The 23,088-nt window shown below is 44.4% G+C and overlaps 1 protein-coding gene across 5 annotated transcripts in view; it reads left to right on the top strand.

Annotated features, from left to right (window-relative positions):
* The first annotated feature begins 9,209 nt into the window (after nucleotides 1–9,209).
* Ddx6 (DEAD-box helicase 6) overlaps nucleotides 9,210–23,088 on the top strand; it is a 39,345-nt gene continuing 25,466 nt past the window's right edge. Inside the window, exons 1-4 of one of the 5 annotated variants that reach the window (XM_028866382.2) lie at nucleotides 9,210–9,463; nucleotides 12,894–13,362; nucleotides 16,490–16,553; nucleotides 17,816–17,920. In XM_028866382.2, the coding sequence (XP_028722215.1) occupies nucleotides 13,163–13,362; nucleotides 16,490–16,553; nucleotides 17,816–17,920 (369 nt within the window). In that variant the 5' untranslated portion in view covers nucleotides 9,210–9,463; nucleotides 12,894–13,162. Of the gene's footprint in view, nucleotides 9,464–10,219; nucleotides 10,309–10,405; nucleotides 10,539–12,893; nucleotides 13,363–16,489; nucleotides 16,554–17,815; nucleotides 17,921–23,088 lie in introns of those variants that run through there. The other 4 variants (XM_028866379.2, XM_028866381.2, XM_028866378.2 and 1 more) reach the window with 4 other exon arrangements.

Genomic DNA, 23,088 nt, shown 5'->3' with positions numbered 1-23,088 from the left:
GTTTCTCTGTGGGACAGTCCTGGCTGTCCTGGAACTTGCTTTGTAGAGCAGGCTGGCCTCGAACTCAGAAATCTACCTGCCTCTGCCTCTGTCTCCCTAGTACTGAGATTAAAGGTGTGCACTACCAGGCTTAGCTAATTTTTAATTTTTATGTGTATGTGTTTTGCCTGCATGTATGTCCTCTGCAAGAGCAAACCGTGCTTTTAACCACTGAGCCATCTCTCCAGCCCCCAGGAAATATTTCAGAGATGAAACCCCACAGACTTAGTGCCCCGGGAAACTAAGGGGAAGGAATGAGCAGCTGATTCATGAGCCCGTTAAAGTAAACATGTACAGAACATCCAGCAAATGCTGGGGCGTGTGCATGCTGCTGGACACAAAAGTGTCTAAGACACAGAGGGAGCCAGTCCTCATGGAGGGCAAACATATAGTTTTACCCCGGTACCGATTGGTCTGCACAGTAATAGAAATTTGCTCACTGGCGCCACAAAGGTGAGAGTGATTAACTCCTGCTTGCGTCCCTGAATGAAGCGATATCGAGGAGAGAGGTAAGGCTAGATTCTATAGGAGATGGGGTCTAGATGGGAAGGAAGGAAGCTGAGAAACAGAATTCCAACACCTTGATTTTTCCCTTTGGGCTTGGAGCACTCACCTGCTTGGAGGAGGTCACAAGTCATGAGGCTTAAAGGAATGGTATGTCTTCTTGGCTGTGCTCCAAACCACTGATGTGGCTGAATTTACACCTTAAACATCTGGCTTGACGACCTGATCCTGGCTATGGGACATTCTATGCCAATGTGAAGGCAGACATAGCTCCCAAAGTCTTTATCTCCCCAGGATATTAATATTCTATTATTCATTCAGTAGCATTAGATTTCTTTTTACATGTGTTTATTTGTGTATGTATGTATGTGTGCCATGGGATGCATGTGGGGGTCAATTGACAATTCAAGAGTCAGTTCTGTCCTTTAACCAGGTGGATCCTGGGATCAAACTCAGGTCATCAGGTCATCAGGTTTGGTGGCAAAAGGTCTTCACCTTTTGAGCCATCTTGCTGGCACCGTCCAAAAACATTTACCAGCATTTATTGTTTACTTGGCAGAGAATATGTAATTGATGAATGAGGGCTAGGGAGATGGCTCGGTGGTTAAGAGCATGTAAGAACCCCGACCTCAGATGGCTCATAACCTCCTGTAACAAAGGGATCTGACACCTCTAGTCTCCAGGGGCACGTGTGTGTGTGTGTGTGTGTGTGTGTGCATACACACACACGTGTGAGCATACACACAATTAAAAATAAATCTTTTTAAAATGACTGATGAGTGAATGGCAAAAGCATGAATGGTTGAATGAATAAGTAAATAATTATAGCTTGTTGATGCTAGAAACAAGATTTAATTAAGAAGTTGAGCCAGGCGGTGGTGGCGCACGCCTTTAATCCCAGAACTCGGGAGGCAGAGCCAGGCGGATCTCTGTGAGTTCGAGGCCAGCCTGGGCTACAAAGTGAGTCCCAGGAAAGGCGCAAAGCTACACAGAGAAACCCTGTCTCGGGGAAAAAAAAAAAAAAAAAAAAAAAAAAAAGAAGTTGAGAACATCGATGCAAAAGCTAGCTTCACCTTTAGCATCAAACCAGCTTTGAAGCCATCTAGATGGCCCACAGTCAACATGGCCATTGTTTACTGTGGCATGCAGTGAGTCAGGCTCCATGCTAAGCATGCCACATGCTTTTCTCGCTTACTTTCCTTACACTCCACCCCCAGAAGCACGTGTATCAGCCTCATTTCACAGATGAGCAGACAGGCTTTGGGAGGGCTTATTACTCCGTGATTCTTCCCCTACTTCCAAAAGACACTGTTCTGCCGTGAAGACTGCTTGTCTGTTCACACCTGTTTCTAGCTACTGCCAAAGGCAGCAGCAGGGCAGACATCTGAGGCTCCCGCTTTGGGGGCTGGAACACCAAAAATAAGTGTTTTCAAGGAGAGAAATGACTGTGGCACCAAACCGGAGTCCACCTTCGTCATTTCACTCCGTCCTGCAGAGTAACCAGTCAGCAACGGTAGAAAAGCTCTCCATAAACCAGTTTACAAATAGAACCTGTGTGGGGCATGGGGTGCCTGCCTGTGGGATCCCAGCACCAGCCAGCAAGGCTGAGGGGAGAGATCGTGAGTTTGAATATAGCCTGGGCTACAGAGTGAGACCCTGGCTCAGAACAAAACAAAGAAAACGGAGGGGGGGGGGGTTGGTCTGCTAAGAGAAATGGAGAACTGTAAGACACCATGTCTAGATTTAAAACAAGCTTCAAATCTACAATAATCTACAACAACACAGGAAATCCAGAAGAAGCAAATAAAGCAGTGTATAGGTCAGGTACAGTTCGACAAGGAGCTTGGGAGAAGACATGCCATCTGGAGCCATCTGAGAGAAGGGAGAGCATCATTGGTTGAACTCTAAGAAAATAACTAGCCAGGTGTGGTGGCTCATGTATTTATTTATTTATTTATTTATTTATTTTAGATTTTTGAGACAGACTTTCTTGGTGTAGCTTTGGAGCCTGTCTTAGAACTCACTCTGTAGACCAGGATGGTCTTGAACTCATAGACAGCTGCCTCTTCTGCCTGCCTCTGACCCCTGAGTGCTGGGACTAAAGGTGTGGCCATTGCCAGGCTCAGCTCATGCATTTAATTCCAGCACTTAGAAGGAAAAGGCAGGCAGATCTCTGTGAGTTCAAGGCCAGCCTGGTCTACAGAGTGAGTTCCAGGCCAGCCAGAGCTGATAGTGAGACTTTGACCCCAAAGATTAAATAATTAAATAAATAAAACTTATTTATTAGTGTTAGACATCATGAAAGACTCTTCAAGTGCATTGTTTTGGTCTATTAGTCAATCAATTCAGCAAACATTTCCTGAGCTTCTACTATATGCATACAAGGCCCCTTACTGTGTGTCACTGGCAAAAGAAAGATCAACATGATTTTGTTCCTGTCCTCAGTGTGTTATAATTAAACATGTTAGCCAGGTGGTGGCAGCGCATGCCTTTAATCCCAGCACTTGGGAGGCAGGAGCAGGCAGATCTTTGTGAATTTGAGGCCAGCCTGATCCACAAAGCAAGTTCCAGGACAGACAAGGCTACACAGAGAAATCCTGTCTTGAACCCCCCCCCCCAAAAAAAAAAAAACAATTAAACATGTTTATGAACAGCTATGGCACAAAGCTATAAACACAGTAGGCCATATAACTTACTGTTCAGTCCATACTGAAAGACTTTAGAAAATTAACAGCTGCACTATTGACAATTGCCCTGGAAAAATCCAGACTCTTCTGAGCCAACCTGTCAGGAGCACCTTAGCAAAAAAAGAACCCGGTGTAGCAGGAATGCAGAGGAGCACTCGGGACAGATGAGCAATACTCAGTGGGAGAAGTGGATCTGAGTCGGGCTGGGCCAAGCCAATAAGCCAGACATTTCAAATAAATGGCACACAGAATGAGGGGAGGGGCATAACTTCAAATCCCATTATGTATGCTCACAATTGTGCCAGAATGCAGGGAGGTGTATTTGTGATCCCAGCACTTATGAGGCTAAATAAAGCAGGTAGACCAGAGAAGGTCACTGACTTTAACAATGAAAAGAAAAAGGAAGGGCTGGAGAGATGGCTCCACAGGTAAGGGCAATGGCTGCTCTTTCACAGGATTCAGGTTCAGTTCCCTATGTCTATACGGGGGCTCACAACCACCTGTAACTCCAGCTCCAGGGACTCTGGTGTCCTCTTCTAACCCCAGGCATGTAAATGGTGCACAGACATACAGACAGGCAAAACACTCACATACATAAAAGAACTCATTTTTTTTTTTAATCATGAAAATAGTCTTAGCAGTAACTCAGAGCAGTAGGTCCAGCTCCACTTTTGGAGCCTCTTGCTTTGAAGAGAGATGGGGACTTCATTTTATTCTGTCTGTAATAGAGAATCGTTTTAAGGCCTTTGGAGCTAGCTGGTGATCTGACTGGAAAATTCCTGTGGCTTTATGTGCACAATGGGCTAGAAAGGGAGAGGGAGAGGAAGTCTAGGAAGCTACCTAAATAATCCAAAGAAGAGAAAAGAAAAAAGAAAAAATACTCCTGGTTTGGGATGGTGGCAGCAATCATGGGGGTGGAGATGGGGGTGGAAGTGATAATATAGAGGAAAAGTTGCAGGGCTTTCCCCAGCTGGCAGAGCTGCTATTCCCAGGAGACCGTCAGCAGAGCCGATGAGGGAGGGAAGATTGTTTCAGTTTGTTGATTGAACGGAGAGAAACCTGTGGAAAGTCAAGGGGGTCATCTGCAGTGTAAGATTTGAGAGTCATCTGTAGAGTAAGATTTGAGAGTCATCTACAGAGTAAGAGTTGAGGGTCATCTGCAGAGTAAGAGTTGAGGGTCATCTGTAGAGTAAGAGTTGAGGGTCATCTGTAGAGTAAGAGTTGAGGGTCATCTGCAGAGAAAGCTCCAGGCCAGCTTGGGCTACCTGAGACCCTGATTCAGACAAAGGAAAGAATGGTGAAAATTTTGAGCATGAATCCAAGTGGGGATATCTGACAAAGTGAGATTCTAAGAACTGGAAGGAGTGACAGAGTATTTAAAAGAGAGAGAGAGAGGCTGGGCATGGTAGTGTATGCCTTTGATCTCAGTGCCCAGTGAGGTAGAAGTAGATGAATCTTTTTGAGTTCCAGGATAACCACAGCTAAATAAACAAATAAATCAATGCAATAAGAGATAGATTGGGGCCAGCAGAATGGTTCCTCAGGTAAAGGCGCTTTGCTGTCAGTAGATGCCAAGTCAGCAACTGGAATTTAACTCTGGAACCCAGGCGAAAGTAAAAAGAGAGGACTGAGCCTAGAGAGATGTTGTCTGACCTGCACACATGCACTGTGAACATCTGCACCCTGTATACACACAAAACAATGTCATTTTATATACGTATTTGAGACAGGCTCTCTCTAGTTTTGTAGCTCTGGTTTTCCTGAAAATCCCAGTTAGACCAGGTTGGCAAAGTCTTGGAGATCTGCCTGCCTCTGACTCCCAAGTGCTGGGAATCAAGGTGTGCACCACCACCGCCTGGCTTCAGGCCTCATTTTTAAGATTACAGTTCTACTTCCAGTGGCTGTGCACTCTTCATGATTGTTTGAGCTCTTTGCTGTCCATTCAAGAGAAGAGTATTCAGAGACAGCATCTCGTCACAGGCTCAGGTACAGCTGGGACCTGGTACCCATCCCAGCATCCCAGCAACTCAACAAAGCCACAATGTTATTTGTCAGGAACTGTTCCAGAACTAACTTGGAAAGTCCCCAAGGGGACCAAGGCATCTGGCACAAAAACCCTGTCAACTTTTTCTTGATCTGAATAGACCAAAGTAAATTTATGCCTAAAAAGCTAGTTTCCAGATTTCACTGTCTTTTCAGCCACATGTTATTTTCAAATTAATAGGTAAAAACTAGTGATGCATAGTAATCTTATGAAAATGAAGGAGCAAAATGAACAGCAAGACCTCTGGATGATGAGCAGACCAAAACATGTGCCCTGATGAGTGAGGCCCAAAGACACCTGGTAGGCTGAGCTGCCTAGCTGGTGGTAGTGAGGGGACGTTACCTGTCATAGAGACTAAAACTCTGCAAACTACATCTGGCTGTTTGGGGAAATGTGGCTAACCCATTTCCACCCTTGTTTGTCCTATTGCTAAAGTACTTTTCTATTTGTTTACCTTGGAGGTGGATTTCTGAATCATTTTCCTGAAAAAGTATATATTTTATAAATGTAAAGATACTATGTGCATTAGCAAATATCTCATTTTTAGTTTGACTTTTCTATGTCTATGCGTGTTTTGCCCGAATGTATGTGCAGGTGTGGTTGGGCCTGGTCCAGAGGAGGGTGTCAGATCTCCTGGAACCGGAGCTAGTCAGTTGTGAGCTGCCATGTGGGTGCTGGGAATTGAACCCAGATGCTCGGCAAGAGTAGCAATTGCATGGGGCGGTGGTGGCGCCCACCTTCAATCCCAGAATACGGGAGGCAGAGGCAGGCGGAGCTCTGTGAGTTCGAGGCCAGCCTGATCTACAGAGTGAGTTCCAGAACAGCCAGGGATAGACAGAGAAACCCTGTCTCCAAAAACAAACAAACAAACAAAAAAGTAGCAATTGCTTTTAACCTCTGAGCCATCTCTCAAGACCTTCCTTTGTATTTTTTAAAATCACTTTTAATTTTGTATGTGGGCAGACATTTGAGGTTGAGGACAATGTAAAGTATTAAGTTCTGGACCTGGGGTCAAACTGAGGTTGTCAGGTTTAGTGGCAACATCTTTACCACTGGGCCATCCGGCCACAAACCTTTACCTGATTTTTTTAAAGACAGGATCTCACTGTGTAGTCCTGACTGGCCTGGAACTCACTATGTAGACAGGAAGGCCTCAAACTCCCAGAGATCTGCCTGTCTCTGCCTCCTAAGTGATGGGAGTAAGGGTGTGAACATAAGCCTGGTCCAAAAAAAAAAAAAGTATTTTTTTTCCAAAAAAGGTATTTTTCAAAGACATTAATGGATTTAAGGATTCACCTTAAAAATAAGAATACGAGGGGGCTGGAGAGATGGCTCAGAGGTTAAGAGCACCAACTGCTCTTCCAGAAGTCCTGAGTTCAATTCCCAGGACCCACATTGTGGCTCACAACCATCTGTAATGAGATCTGGTGCCCTCTTCTGTGTACATAATAAATAAATAAAATCTATAAAAAAAAAAAAATAAGAGCTGGAAGCTTAGCTCAGTGCTAATCTGAACTAAGGAGAAAATATGCATGGTGACCATTTGACCTCACAACCAGTAAAATTGAACCCATACCAAAAGGGTCCAAATGGAGACTGGGAGGTGGACATGCATGCCTTTAACTCCAGCACTCAGGAGGCAGAGGTAGGTAGATCTATGAGTTCTAGGCCAGCCTGGTCTACAGAGTGAGTTCCAGGACAGCCAGGGCTACACAGAGAAACCCTATCTCCAAAAACCAAAAAAAGGTTTGTGGTAGTTTGAATGTAATTGGCCCCCATAATCTTGTAGGGAGCGGCACTATTAGGAGGTGTGGCCTTGTTGGAGGAAGTATGTCACTGTGGAGGTGGGCTTTGAGGTCTCACATATGCTCAAGAGACTGCCCAGTGTTTCAGACCTCTTCCTTTTTGCCTGCAAGATGTAGGACTCTTCAGCTATTACTCCAGCACCACATCTGCCTGCATGCCGCCATGTCCCACCATGATGATAATGGACTGAGCCTCTGAACTGTAAGTGAGGCACCCCAATTAAAGGTTTTCCTTTATAAGAGTTGCTGTGGGAAAGGTATATAGGCATGAGTATACAGGAAGTAGCTCTCTGGAGGCTGAGGAGTTGGTAAGGTGAGGTTGGCTGTGGCTTGTTCTATTCCTCTGATCTCTCAGCTTTCACACACACACACACACATACACACACCCGCAAAAAAAAAAGAGTTGCTGTGGTGTCTCTTCATAGCAATAGAAACCCTAATACAAGGTCCAAATGGTGCCAATTTAAGTGTGAAACTCCTATTCTTCCCACCAGAAAAGGGCTGCCATAGACAGCTAAGTAGAAAGGGTATTTGACCACCTTAAAAGTAGGCCGACTGTTGACGTGCTGGCAGTAGGGCTCCTACTGAGTGGGGACAGCTATTTCATACAGCTTCTTTCATTTGTTTCCTTCCTTTAGTTTTCGTCATTACTCAAACCCAATCCTCTTTGAAAATTATTTGTGAAGGTTAACACACACACACACACACACACACCTGCCGCCACATGTTGAATGGGTATGGGACTGTAGGGGAAAGGGACCCCACGAGAGACAGGCGTCCTTCCAAATCCCTACCACTTAAGAATGGGACAGACAGGGGCTGGAGAGATGGCTAAGGGGTTAAGTGCACCACCATGGGCTGCACTTGTGGAGGGTCCTGGTTTAGTTCTCACTCACGTGGTGGCTCTCAATCATTTGTACTCCAGCTCAGGCGATCCAAGGCCCCTTTCCGGCCTCAGGCCCCAGGCACACATCCGATACACAGGCATACGTAGGCAAAACAGCCATACACATCAAATAAAATACATTTTATGTTTTTGGTTGTGAGCCTAGCCTTTAACAGCTGAGCCATCTCCCCAGCCCTAAAATACATTTAAAAGAAAGAAAGAAAAACAACTTTAGGCCTGGTAGTGGTGGCGCACGCCTCGGGGAGGCAGAGGCAATCAGATCTGAGTCTGAGCCAGCCTGGGCTACAGAGTTCAAGGAGAACAAGGGCTACATATAGAAACCCTGTCTTTAAAAACCAAGAACCAAAAACAACAAGAAGGGACAAACAAGGCCTCATACCTCTTCTTTTTTTTTTTTTTTTTTTTTTTTTTTTGGCTTTTTGAGACAGGGTTTCTCTGTGTAGCTTTGTGCCTTTCCTGGAACTCACTTGGTAGCCCAGGCTGGCCTTGAACTCACAGAGATTCGCCTGGCTCTGCCTCCCAAGTGCTGGGGTTAAAGGCGTGCGCCACCACTGCCCAGCCCTCATACCTCTTCTTAAGGGATCATTTAGCTCACTTAGTTTCTCTCCAGGTGTGGGCCCTTGCATGAGTAGCCATTTTAAAATCTGGATGGGAGATGTCAAGCTTTAAAAACTCAGACTTGTAAAAGGTAAAATAATAATAATAATAATAATAATAATAATAATAATAATAATAATAATAATAATAAAAAGTGCTTAGTGTGGTGGCACACTCTTGTAAATCCCAGCCATGAGTTCCTGGCTAGCCAGAGCTACAATGCAAGAAGCTGTCTTGCAACAAAGCACAGTCTTCTGGAACTAAATCACCAAATGACAACAGGCTGTTATTTGTTCGGGGCTTGCTATGGCAATGAGGTCAGCAAGCATCCACTGGCCTTTGGTAACGACTTGAGCCCTCAAAGGGAAAAAAAAAAAAAAAAAGTTAAGCGCTCCTGTAAAAGAAAAAATTGGGGTGGGAGGGAAGAAAGGCTTCAGGCTTATTCTGATTGGATGTTGTTGGCAAGAAATCAGGAGGAGGGCTAGAAGCAGGGAATCATTGGTTTAGAGAACATATTTGGCTCTCTCTGATTGGTCTCAAGTTGGAAGCCGCGCCAAAAAAAAAAAAAAAAAAAAGAAAAAAAAAGAAAAGAAAAAGAAAAAGAAAGAAAAATGGGAGCTGCCAGTTCGTGACTAAGTATTGACTGTCCGGGGCCCGTTAATGTCGGTGTTCGGGGATGGAGTCTAATGTCACATATGGTTTGGCCATTGTCAGTATTTCCAGCCTACCAGCTGTGTGAGACTCAGGATTTTGCTTTCCCTTTGGACCAGCTCAATTTTACCTCTAAATGTTTGTTTTACTTGGAACAAGACGGCTTGTTTTCCTGTGAAGACCTTGGGATCTGAAAACCGTAGAAACACATGCACAAGCATCTCTGCAGGTGAGGGTCAGACAGGAGAAGCTACCGGTTTCACACCATTTCCATAAGGGAGTCCTCGCTCGCGGAGGCGGGCCGCCCTTCTTTCTAGAAGAGTGTCACTGCGGGCAGGAACAAAGGGGTCACCTCGCCCGCACTCTGGGCTGAAGTAGCCCACGACCGAGGGCGCGCTCCCGGCTCCCGCTCTTCCCGGGAGCGGGCTCGGGGCCGGTGCCCCTTCCTGCAGCGTCCCCAGGAGCGTGGGCCCCGCCGGCCCCACTTCCGCGCGTCCCTGGGTGGAGGGTGCGCCCTGGCCTCGCAGCAGCCAGCCTCCCGGCCATCTCAGGTCAGCTCCCCGGTCCCGAGCCCGCCGCAGGCTGCCCTCGGAGCGCGCCCTTGGTCGGGAGTCAGCGGACCTCCCTCCGGGCCCGGACCCGCGAGCCAAGCTTGGGAGGGACGGAGACAAGGACGACGGGACCCGGCCACCATTCACTCCCCGACTGTGTCTCCTCTGCTCTGCAGGCAAGGCCTCCCCGTCCGTCCGTCCGTCCGTCCCTCCCGGGAGGCAGCCCCGTGGGTCCCTGAGCTCGGCCCCGGCAGAGAATGGTCTCTGCCGACCCTCGTCCGCCGCACCGAGGAAGCCGTGACGCCGCCGCGGTGGTGGCGGCGGCGGCGTTTGCAGCTGCCGAGCTCTCGCCATCTTGTAGGGAGGAGGAGGAGCCGCGGCCGCCGCCATGCGGAGAGGCTGGGAAGGAAGGAGGGAGGGAGGGAGACGGCGGCGGCGGCGAGCGAGGGAGGGGGCAGAGGAGCCGAGGCAGCTCAGCCCCGCGGCGACTTCGGGGGCGCCGACACACGGAGCCGCGGCCGAGGTAGCGCGGGGTGGCGGCGGCGGCGGCGGCGCGGGCGGCGGGCGGCGCGGCGGGGGCGGGGCGGGGCGGCGGGCGGCGCGGCGAGGGGCCGGGTGGGGGCGGGCGGAGGTTTCCGAGGAGGAAGGAGCCGCCGCCATTTTGGGAGCTTCGAGTCAACAATAAAGGACCGAGGGTGCGGAGCGGGAGTGGCCTCGGTGGTAGGCGTCGGGCCCGAGCCGCGGGGCGTGGGGGTGAGGCGGTGTGGTCGGGGTCGGCAGGGCCATGGAGGTGGCGGGGAGCCCCCTCGGGCGGGCGGCGGGGTACGCTTGGGGCGGAGGCCCGAGGCCCAGGCCCGGCCCGGGGAGGACGGACGGGCGGCTGGGCGGGCGGGCGGGCGGGCGGGCGGCCGCTGAGTGGAGCGGGGGAGGCGGAGAGGAGTGGAGCGGTGGGAATGTGTGCGGCCCGGTCCGGAGGTGGAGCGGCCGAGGGCCCGGGGCAAGCCGTGTGGCCACGGGAGAGGAGATGGAGCGGCGGCCGGGACCCGGCTGCCCTGTGGGGGGCGGCAGGGCCGTGCTGTCCAGAGACTGGGCTCGGAGAGGCCCCGCAGCTCCCGGGCTGCAAGTAGGCCTTGCAGGTCGGTGGGAACCGGGGGCTGTAGGGAGACTTAGAGCAAAGGAGAGGCTTTTTTTTTCCACTTCGGGGGTTCTCTTCCGGGCTCTCTGAGGGGAGTCCCTATTGTTTCCGACCCGCGGAGCTGGTTCCGGCTCTTGTGGCGCAGATTGGATTGCAGGGCACCGGACCCTTTTGCGTTTTGATGGGAGAGAACTGGATTTGGAGAGTGGGGTTGGGGGAGGGGGCGAGGAATTAGTGCCCTACGGTTACCGGACTCCAATCCTTGGCTTGGCTCTTCCCTTTCCCATAGCCCCCTTTTCCTTCAGAATAACCCTAACTTCCTGCTGAGGCTTAGAGAAATTGCGCTGCATCTGCAAACAAAAGCCCTTGTTGGAGCAGATGATACTGTCTTGGGTGTGAAACTGTCAATTGCTAACCACGGTCTGGGAAGTGCTGTAATTAACTCCGCCAGGGGCTCCTCCCAACTAAGTCTACGTGCCTTCGTGGGTTTTTTTTTTTCTTTTAATGTGGGAATATAACTTGCAAATCTAAATTGGGAAGGGTAGGAAGAATATTTTCTCCCCTGAGATGTAAAGCTGCGTGCAGGTGTCAGTTTAAGAAGGGAGCAGTCTCACTTTGGATTTAAGGCAATAGGAGGTCTTACTGTGCATGATTGACAGTAGTGATGGTGTCCTTTAGTATTCAGAGATTGCCCCCTTCATCCTCTTAGCACTTTGCAAACAGGTAAGCCTTCCAGTTGGACGTACCTGATACTGTTGATCATAATATGAACCTGTCAATACAGAAAATACCTGTTAACAGAACAAACAACTTCATGTGATAAGCCACATTTGTGAGCAAGTTGATGTATAAAGTTTTTTGTTTCGTTTTAGCAGCCAGTATTTGCTAACAAAACTTGAGATATCTTTTGACTTTATAATTTTGGATGTGGGACACATTGGTGGTGTATGGCAAAAAAATCACCAGCACCGATTAAGCTAGTGTTTGGGGAGAGGGTAAAATGTAAGGGAGTTACTAGATAAAACCAAAGAAGTTGGGCTTGTGTTCTGGGCCTTGGCAATTTTTTTTTACTAAATCTTGAGAATTCCATTTGGGGAACAGTTTAAAATAGAGGAGGTTGACCAACTCTTTCTTAAAATAACTGTTAATTAGACTTAGTACTCTGGGTATTTGGGAGAATTTTATTAAAGTTAACAATTTTGTTTAACCCCCTGGGGTTGCCCCCTTAACCACAGGAAATTTCTTTTTTTAAAACAATGTTATTTTAAATTAGGATATACTTTCTGAAAAATGTTGAAAGGCAACACTAACAGTTTTTAGTTTGAGCGTGTTTGTTTGGTTGGTTTTTTTTTTTGTTTTGTTTTTGTTTTTTGTAGTTAGAGGGAGTCTTAGTTTTTCAAGCAAAAGATTTTTTACATGTAGATTGCTCCATACAGATCTTTTGACTGCTTTATTTATTTTGATAAGGACAAAACTTTATTAAAAAGACAACTTCTGTAGTTGAAACTGATAAATCTTTTTGTATTTTTTGAAACAGTTTTCTCATTTAAGATCTTGGTTTTTGCTGTCAGAAATTAAATGTTAGTGAATTGTCTTGCCTTGTTCAAATTTACATTAAGTAAATTGAGTTTCAAGTCTTAATATAATTAAATGCAATGATTTTTGGAGGTGGTAGGACTTGGAGAGAATTGATCAAAGGAGATTGAAGACCAGATTGTTATTTGACAGTGAATTTGAATTTTATCCTTAGTATCTTTCTGCCTCATTTTCTCTAGGTTGCTTTGATCTCAAAATTTTAAATGTGTGAGGTTGGAATCCATGTAGACTGAGTTTTTAAGGCAGTTTCTCACTCTGTCTTTACTGTCTCAACTAGTGGTTTGGCCTGCATGTGGCTGTTAGGAGTTCTTTAAAAGGGAACAGCTTCTCACCCTGACTTTGCTGTTTGCTAATTTCATTTTTTTTCTTTGTTTCAGATTAAAGTGAGTGAATTCAGATATAATTCAAGCTTGTTAGAGGGCTTAAAAAAAAAGTTGATCCGGTGCATGAGAGCAAGTTAACTCCTGCTGCTTACTGTTCAGAGACTCACAGGTGCTTGCCTGAAATTGCAATAAAGGACTCATATATTGAGCAAGACTTATTTATCTCTTCATTTTGGAGAGCCTCATAAACTGTTATTACAGTTTCTCTACTGACTTTGAAAAGTTTTGAAGTTTGGAAGAGACACCTTTGCAGTTAACAAAGCATGAGCACAGCCAGAACAGAGAACCCTGTTATAATGGGTCTGTCCAGTCAGAATGGTCAGCTGAGGGGCCCTGTGAAGCCCAGTGGTGGCCCTGGAGGAGGGGGCACACCGACACAGCAACAGATGAACCAGTTGAAAAACACCAACACAATCAATAATGGCACCCAGCAGCAAGCCCAGAGCATGGCCGCCACTATCAAGTAAGTGTTAGAAGCAGAGCTCAGGAGACCTACAGTTTCTGTGTATTTTTGTTGTTGACTGCCTCGTGCCTTAAATTAACCCTTTTGATTGCAGATGGAGGGCGGATGACTTTGTTATGGCCAATAGGTATTTGTGATAGAATAATGTATTTCTGCCATAATTAACTGAGCAAGTGATGAACATAGACATCTATAAATTACTATGTTTAGAAATAAATGTGCTGTTTGTTTAAATGTGAATAAAATGATTCCATTCTGGTGTTTAGAGACAGGCTTACTCTGTAGCGCAGGCTGACCTGGAAGTTGTGGCGGTCTTCCTGTGTCAGTCTCCCAAGTACTAGGGTTACAGGTGTGAGCCACCACCACACCTGACTCTTTTTCCCCCCTTTTTGGCTTCTAATGTTACACTACAACTTGCCCTACTTTATACAACAGTTAGAGGCTATTTGAAAGTTTGAAAAATAAAATTTGTTTAAAGTAGCAAAAATTTTTTGTTTTGAAATTGTATATGCATGGGCATTTTGCTGCATGCATGTCTCTACTGAAACTGGAGTTGCAGGTGGTGGGGAGCCTCCTGGTGGGTGCTGGAATTGAACCTAGGCCAGCGCTCTTAACCAGCCCCCTGGAAAAGCAAATTTAAAGATTCAGACTTTTGGGTTTTGTTTTTTTGTTTTTTGTTCTTTTGAGACAAGGTTTCTCTGTGTAGCTTTGGAGCCTGTCCTGGAACTCACTCTGTAGCCCAGGCTGGCCTCCAACTCACAGAGATCCGTCTGGCTCTGCCTCCCGGAGTGCTGGGATTAAAGGTGTGCGCCACCACTGCCCAGCCGCAGACTTACTTTTTAAAGACCAGAGTCTCACTGGGGGTGGGGGAAGCACATGCCTTTAATTGTAGCACTCGGGAAGCAGAGGCAGGCGGATCTCTGAGTTCGAGGCCAGCCTGGTCTACAGAGCAAGTTCCAGGACAGCAAGAGCTACACAGAGAAACCCTTTATTTGGGGGGGGGGAGGGTGCTGTCATTCTAAAGATTGATTTATAAGGAATTAACATTTAAAACTTCACCCCAATGGAAGTTGGGCTTCTGTTAAGAATACAGACCTATGTAAAATGGTTTAACATTTACAAATCTTCATATAGTGAGTGATACTTGGTTTATTGACTTGTGTTTTTGTTTTTTGTTTGTTTTGTTTTTGAAATGGGGTCTCTGTGGCCCTGCCCTGATTGAATGCTGGCATTATAGGTGTGTGTCACTATACTGAATTTGAACTGTATTATGGATCTTTCTGGGAAAAGTAGTCTGCCCTAGCCCTGGCTACTAGAATGTATAACTTACTGCTGTGTGGTTTATTGTTGGTCTCTAAGAATTCCCACTGTTTTGTTGTTTTGATACAGGACCACACTACGTAACCTTTAACCTGAAACTCTCTCTGTAGACCAGGCTGGCCTGGAACTCAGAGATCTGCCTGCCTTTGCCTCCCAAGTGCTGGGATTAGTGCCACAGTGGGATTAGTTTTAACTAGTATAGAAATGAGAATATTTTATAAATGAAGTTTATTTTAACAAAAATCGGAAAATTGAGGCTCCTTTCGGCGGTTCCTAAGGGCAGATATGTACTTCATTATGAAAGTATTGTTCACTTAGTTTTTGATTTGAGATAACAGTTTTTCTTCTGGCATTTTCTGAGTGTGTTATCTCTTGAAGGATTCTGATTTCATCAGCTGTTTCAGACTCTTCAGTACTTACCTGTGTCACCTATTTCCTCATTTTGCTTTCCTACTCTTAAGATATATCTGAGTGTATTGTGGGCCAGTTTTTGTGTTATATCTTACATATTATGCATTGTTGAGTTTGACTATGGCAAGCTATTTTACTAGGTTGTTATCTGGTGTTTTTGCTTAGAAAGTTCAGTGGTGTCTACAGAAGCAGAGGATCATGAGTTCAAGGCCAATGTGGGCTATATAGCAGGCTTTTATTTAAATTAAAAGAAAGGTACCTGTGTTATACTGTTTGCTCTTTATGCAGGCTCTAGCATTAGATAAACCAAGCTAAGTTCTTATTGTGTTAGTACTGGCTTTTTTACATAAATTACCTAATTTGCTTTTTTTTGAGATAGCTCTTCATGTAGCCCAGACTGGCCTCCAAGTAACTATGTAGCCAGGGGTAACCTTGAACTCCTAAACCTCCTACTTCCACCTCCCAAGTGCTGGAATCACCTGGTGTGTGTCATCATTTCATCATTGTATAAATTACTGATAAAATTATTAGTTTGTGAGAGAATAGAGGGTTGGGAAGTAATTGGTGACACATCACAGAAGGATAAGGAATAGAATCAAGACAACATCTGTTAGAAATGTCAGGACTTTGTGCTTTTGCATTTTGAGTCAAGGTCTTCCTTCCTGTTGTTCAGACTAGCCTGGAACTTCCAGGCTCAGGTGGTCTCTCTGCCTCATTCTCCTGGATAGCTGGGACTACAGACACTCTTAGTTTTAACGAGAATCAGCTAGTTAGCAGAAGTTACAGGCTTGGATGATGGAGGGTACTGTGCTGAATAAGTAAGGTACTTACTGTTGAAAAGCAGCACCTGTTGATTTTAAGTTCTGGTTACTAGGTTGCCCACTGGGAACTCCCTGGCTTTTCCAAGGACCTGGGTTCAATTTCTTAGCATTAAATAAAGAAGGAAAAAGAAAAGGTTATAGTTACTAAGTTCTGCCGAACTGTTACCAAACAAGAACTTGAAACATTATTGCCAAGGTGTGTCTCCCTGAACTGTTGTGGATTTGGCAGTTTTTCAAGAAAATCCAGAAACAGCCTTTTCATGAAATCTAGGTGTTAAATGTTTGTGGCTAATTAAAATTTTTTAAAATACCAGTAATCAAATAAAACATGTTTTGATAAACACTTACACTTCTAATCATAGGAGGATGGATGCTCTCAGCACTTCTGTTTGTAAGTTCATCTCCCTTAGATGATTTCCCAAAGAGCATGTTCGTTAATGCTCTTGTTAATTAAGTACAGGAGTGTATTAAACTTACTGTGCTTTTTAGAGAGGTGGTACTATTTGAAATAAACATTTGCATTAAGGAGGAAGCTATGAATTGTGATAACTTTATGTTTACTGTATTCTCTCTAGACCTGGTGATGACTGGAAAAAGACTTTAAAACTCCCTCCAAAGGATCTAAGAATCAAAACTTCGGTAAGTTGGGTTGTAGAGTTCAAAAATGGGAGAGTGGGGCAGTTACAAGTAAAGTGGTTACGTGAGGTGACACCATGTGTTTAGTCCTTTTCTTGTATTTTGTTTCATTTTGAGATAGTGTCTTATATAGTCCAGGCTTACTGCAAACTCTGGGTTCTCCTGCCTCAGTCTCCTTAGTGCCGAGAGTCTAGTTAGGCATGTCCCAACAGGCTAGCAGGTAGATATTTGAGCATCTTCAGGCTTTTCAAAATAGGATTTCAGTATGTGGCAGAGGCTGTATAAATTTAATCTTAAAGCAGTTTGAAATGGTTGAAACTATAGTTAATAGGTAGATTGATTAAAAAAAAAATCCTACCAGTCTTTGGGATTATGTAATAATAAGGTGTTGCATATATTAAAAGTAATGTGTATATGTATAGTGTAAAAGTAATGTGTGCATATTCATATCTCCTTTTTTGTTTGGTTTGGTTTTTGTTATTTTGAGACAGGGTTTATCTGTGTAGCCCTGGCTTTCCTGGAGCTTGCTTTGAGGACCAGGCTGGCCTCAAACTCAGATCCACCTGCCTCTGCATCCTGAGTGCTGGGATTAAAGCTGGGCACTACCCCTCCCCCCACCTTCCAACTGCATATCTTAGCCTAATTTTCTAAGTTTTTTTCCTTAGCCTCTCAGATATTCAGACTAGGTATTGTATCCACTGTATATGAATGTGTAAGAACAGGCATTCAGAGTTCTTCTATCCCAATATTCTCAACCAAGGGTGATTTTTTTTTTTTTTTTTTTTTTTTTTTTTTTTTTGTAACCAAGGGAACATTTAACAATAACTAAGGTATTTTGTTGTTGTTGTTGTTGTTGTTGTCACCTCTGGATCCATATAGAAATGGCCTCAAAACAATTACTGGCCACAAATATCAAAGCTCTTTGCTTCAGAAACCCAGACATAGCCAAAGATACTGTTAGCTAGTGAGTAGGAGAACTAGGGTTGGATTTCATATCTTGTCATTAACTGAATGTTATTTATGTAGAAATATTCTGCCTTAGTCAGTGGTCATACATGGCTTTTCCCAAAGCTCCATGTTTAAGTGGTGTGTATTTGTTGAGTTATTCTCCAGGGAAAGCTGAAATAGAAATTAAAGCAATAGTAATATGTATTTGTAAGATGAAGTAGATAAAAGGTTCGGGTCCATCAGGCACTTTTTTTTTAAAGCATGCTAACTATGAAAGAACCAGGATTGTATTTTATTTTATTGGTTTGTTTGATTAGGATGTGACCTCCACAAAAGGAAATGAGTTTGAAGATTACTGTTTAAAACGGGAGTTGCTAATGGGAATTTTTGAAATGGGCTGGGAAAAGCCCTCTCCTATTCAGGTATGTTTACCTTTTTTGTTACATGAAAGTTATGTATCATGCGTTATACACTTCAACAAACATTTTTAAAAATACTCATTTTATAACTGGGCGGTAGTGCACGCCTTTAATCCCAGAACTCAGGAGGCAGATAGATCTCTGTGAGTTCAAGGCCAACATGGTCTAGAGTGAGTTCCATGACAGCCAGGACTACAGAGACCCTGTCTTGATAAACAAACAGAAGTTATACATATGGGCGTTTTGTCTGCATATATGTCTAGTACCTGTAGAAGAAAGAAGGGGGCCTCAGAACTCCTAGAACTGGAGTTAAAGATGCCTGGAAGCATAACCAATACTGTTAACTATTGAACCATCTCTCTGGCCCCTACTTGATTTTTTTTTTACCTGTGGGAATAGTGTGATTGTGTGTGTGTGTGTGTGTGTGTGTGTGTGTGTGTGTGTGTGTGTGTACACATGTACAGTATTTTTCTGAATTTTTTTAGTGGTTTTTTTAGGCAGGGTTTCATCTAGTCCATACTAGTCTTAAATTGGAAGTGTAGCCGAAGCTGGCCTTTGAGCTTTTGTTTCTTGCCTCAGCCTCCCAAGTCTAGGATTACAGGCAAACATCAACACTCTCAGCCTTTTCTTGAACTTTATATATATATATGAGAGAGAGAGAGATACACAGACAGTTGTGAGCTGCCATGTGGGTGCTGGGAATTGAACCCAAGTCCTCTGGAAGAGCAGTCAGTGCCCTTAACTGTTGAGCCATCTCTCCAGCCCCTTTCTTGAGCTTGTACAGGTTAAATTATAGAATCACTTCCCTTTACTTGTGAGTCTCTTGGTATATATTTCCTAAGAATGGGGATGATGTGTGTGTGAGAGAGAGAAAGAGAGCTTTTTTTGTTATTGTTTGGTGAGTTTAAATTTACTTTTTTTTTTTTCTCAAGACAAGGTTTCTCTGTGTAATAGCCTTGGCTGTCCTAGAACTCTCTCTGTAGACCAGGCTGGGATCAAAAGCCATGGGCCACCATGCTCAGCCTATTTAATTTTATTTTATGTGTGAGTGTTTTGGTTGCATGTATATCTGTACACCATGTGCGTGCAGTGCCATGCAGTGCCTGAGGAGACCAGGCAAGGGTGTTGGATCCCCTGGAACTAGAGTTAAAAGTGATTGTGAACTGCCATGTAGATTCTGGGAATCAAACCTGGGCTCTTCTGGAATAGCAGCCAGTGGTTTTAACACCTGAGCTGTCTGTTCAGCCCCTAGCTTTTGATTTAACATTGTGTGTATGTCTTTAAGAGCGTGTGCACAGATGTGTGGAGGTCAGAGGACAACTTACAGCAGTCAGGGTCTCTTTTTCTAAGTAGGTACTGGGGATCATATTCAGGTTGTTGCACTTAGCATCAAGTACATTTATCTACTGGCCCTGTTATTTTTTAGACAGGGTCTCATGTATCCCAGGCTGACCTCAAACTCTGTGTAGCCAAGAGTAACCTTAAACTTCTAATCCTTCTATACAAGAAAGTTAGGGTTATAGGTTTGTAAAATTTTATATTGTATTTATATAGTTCTGGGAATCGAAGTCAGGGTTTTGTGTGTGCTTGGGGAGCACTCTACCAATTGAGCTATATCTCCAGTCTCTTCGATTTATTTTTTTAAACAGACATCTCTGATGGGTCCCTGTGATTAGGCTCAAGTCATACTTTCTCAGCAAAAATACTGCAAAACTCCTGTTACAGGTTTCTCAGGGTATCAAATTTGAAGGTGCATATAGCCTGATGGGTGATGTCATTAATTTGGATTAGTTTGTCCAAGTGTTGTCTGATTTTTTTTAATCCATAATGAATGATGGCAACTACTTTTTGCCCCCTCCTAGTCAACATTCTAGAGAATATTTAAAGACCAAACAAATTATCATTGTCTTTATCAAACTTTCTTCATTATTGTATTTTCCTAATTACCATCCTTACTCATGATCTCATCAGTCTGGGTTGTACTGAGTTTCTTGTAGTAAGTTTCATCTCAAGCAATCCTTCCACATTTGGCCCATATAAAGAAGAACTTGCCCTTATATGTGCCTTTAAAAGAGTATTTGGGGTTTGTGATGTTAGGAGTTGAACTCAGGACCTTGGTCACGCTAGCCAGGCACTCTACCACTGAGATCTACTACCAGCCTTTCTCCTTCCTGCTTCATGTATATTTGTGAGGACTCACGATTTTCTTTAAAAGCATGCTTTTGTGTCTCAGTTGTTACAAATTTCACTCCTTCGGGGTGGTTCATACATGTATTTGTGATAAACTCTTCATTTTTATTGAACGGTTCCTTTTGGTGTAACATGATACTTAGAATTATTTATCTTATGCTTATTACACTCTGACCTTGGAATCTATGAAGTACTTTTTTAGTTTTTCAAGACAGGGTTTCTGTGTGTAGCCCTGGCTGTCCTGGAACTCTACTGTAAGACCAGGCTGGCCTTGAATTCAGAGATCCACTTGCCTCTGCCTCCAAAGAGCTAAGATTAAAGGTCAGTGCCATCACAGCTGGCTGAGAACAGATAATTTTAATATTACACAGTGGGTACCTTTTTAATTGGAGTTGTTTGCATTTTCATATTATATATCAAGGAAGATAGGACAGCCTAGAAATGATCTTCTAAGATAGTGGTTTTTAACCTATGGGTGATGCCCCTTTTGGGGGGGGTGGGGGGGGTGGGGGGGAGGGGGGGGTGGTCCTCAAATAACGGTTTCACAGAGTTGTCTAAGACCATCAGAAAAAGAGTCATATTGGGCTGAAAGATCAGAGAAGCAGAGCAGCAGCCACTAGAGACTTCTTATCTCTATGTCTGACCCAATTGGGGGAGGAGGGGATCCTGTCTCCACCTCCTGAGATTAAAGGCATGAGCCTCCCAAGTGCTAGGATCAAAGGCATGAGCCACCACTGCCTGCCTCTATAGTTAACTAGTGGCTAGCTCTATCTTCTGATCTCCAGGTAAGCTTTATTTTTCAGAATACAAACAAAATATCACCCAACAGGATGTGGCTTCTTTGTGGTTTGAGACAGGGTCTCCCTGTGAATTCCTGGCTGTCCTTGTTATGTAGACTAGACTAGCCTTGAACTTAGAGATCCAGCTGCCTCTGCCTTCTGGGTTCTGGGATTAAAACTGTAGACCACCACACCTGATGCGAGCACCTGCCGGCATGTGTGCCTGCATATGTGAGATATTAATTTATTATTAGACAGAAAGGGACCTTGTTTACTTCTGACTTTGAACTCCTTATGCAGCCAAGAATGACTGTAAACTTTATACCCAATTTATGCAGTACCAAGGATCAAACCTAGCATCTATGGAAAGCATAAAATAGTGATTCTTAGAATCATTCAGAATTAAGAAAGCAATATGAGAATTGTAGATCCAAAAAGAAATTTGCAGATCACCTAATACAGGAGTCCAGTCATACAATGAATGGGCTGCCTTCTACTGTTCATTTTTCTTTATACAGAATCTTGCCGTATAGATAAGCTAACTTTTAACTGAAGACCCTCCTGCCCGCCCAAGTGCTAGAATTGAAGGCATGGACCATTGGGCCTCATTCCTACCTACCCATAGTCATTCCTTACTCCTTTTCTTATTTCGGCTTTTCAAGACAGGTTTTTTTTTTTTGTGTGTGTGTGTGTGTGTGTGTGTGTCTGTGTGTCTGTGTGTCTGTGTCTGTGTCTGTGTCTGTAGTCCTGGCTATACTAGAACTCATTCTGTAGACTTAGGCTGGCCTCAAACAGATCTGCCTGCTTCCTGCTGAAATTAAAGGTGTGTAACACTGCTCAGCTGTTATCCCATTTTCTCATTTTCCTTTCTTAAAATGAATGATCATCTTTTTCTAGTATTTAAGACTGCAGTTGTTTCATTTTTCAAAGTTGGTTTGTTTTTTAATTTTATGTATGTGAGTGTTTTGCCTGCATGTATATAAGTGCACACTGTGTGTGTGCACCTGGTGCCGTGCTGGCTAAGGCTAGAATATGGCTCTGGATCCCCTGGAACTGGAGTTAGAGCCAGCTAATTGTGAGCTGCCATGTGGTTGCTGGGAATTAAACCTGATTTCTCTGAAAGAACTCTTAACCACTGAGCTATCTCTCCAACCCCAAGAGTATAGTTTTAAAGGACTTTTTTTGTTTGTTTTTATTTATTTATTTTATGTGTGTGACTGCTTTGCCTGTGCCTGGGTATGTACACCATGTTCAGGCCTGGTCCCAGAGGTCGGAAGACAGTGTTAGATTCCTTGAAACTGGAGTTGGCGATTCTATGGATTCTGAGAACCCAACCTGGGTCCCCTGCAGGAACAGCAAGTGTTCTTAACCACTAAACCATTTAATGGATATCTTCCCCCAAAATATTAAAGCCTTTTAGACTAGATGTTTAAGCTGTGTATATTTGAATTGTGGGTTGGTTTCTACCCCCACCCCCCACCCCGTTACTGTTTTTTTCTTATTGCGGTTCTGTGTATGTTTGAAGACAGGGCCTTACTCTGTAGCCCGTGCTGGCCTGGAATGCACTGTATAACCCAGATTGTCCTTGAAATTGTAGCAATCCTCTTGGCTTATCCTCCCAAGTACTGGAATTCCAGGTATGAGTTATCAGTTCTCAGATAAACTTTCTGCTGTGTGTGTTTGCACAGGCCAGAGGGCGGACTTGGGTGTTACTCATCACTTACCATCTACCCGTTTTGTATTGATGTTTGAGACAGGTTTTCTTTCTCTAGTGTTAAATAGTCACCAGATAGGCTAGACTGGTTATTGGTGAACTCCAGGGATCTGTCTGTCCTGCCTCCTTAGGGTTTACAAGACCTTGCTGTCACACCTGGCTTGTTGTTGTTGTGTTGGTTTTGTTTTTTACTTTTTCGGGACTGGGTTTCTCTGCATAGCTTTGGCTATCCTGGAACTCAATCTGTAGACCAGGCTGACCTCAAACTCAGAGCTCAATCTGCCTCTGCCTCCTGAGTGTTGAGATTAAAGGTGTGCACTACAGCTGCCTAGCCTCCTGATCCATTTTTGAGAGATGGAATTTAGTTATGAATTAGCTGTAAGATTGTTGGAGAATGAGGCATATGAAATTGTCTTCTCTAGATGTAGCCACCTGTGATGGGTGCTCACTCTGAGCCCTGTGTCCAGAGAGTGATTTTATTTTAAAGG

This window comes from Peromyscus leucopus, chromosome 7 (genome assembly GCF_004664715.2).
Source record: "Peromyscus leucopus breed LL Stock chromosome 7, UCI_PerLeu_2.1, whole genome shotgun sequence".
Lineage (NCBI taxonomy): Eukaryota > Metazoa > Chordata > Mammalia > Rodentia > Cricetidae > Peromyscus > Peromyscus leucopus.
The sequence above is the reverse complement of the archived record's forward strand: the minus strand, read 5'-3'. Positions and strand labels throughout refer to the sequence as shown.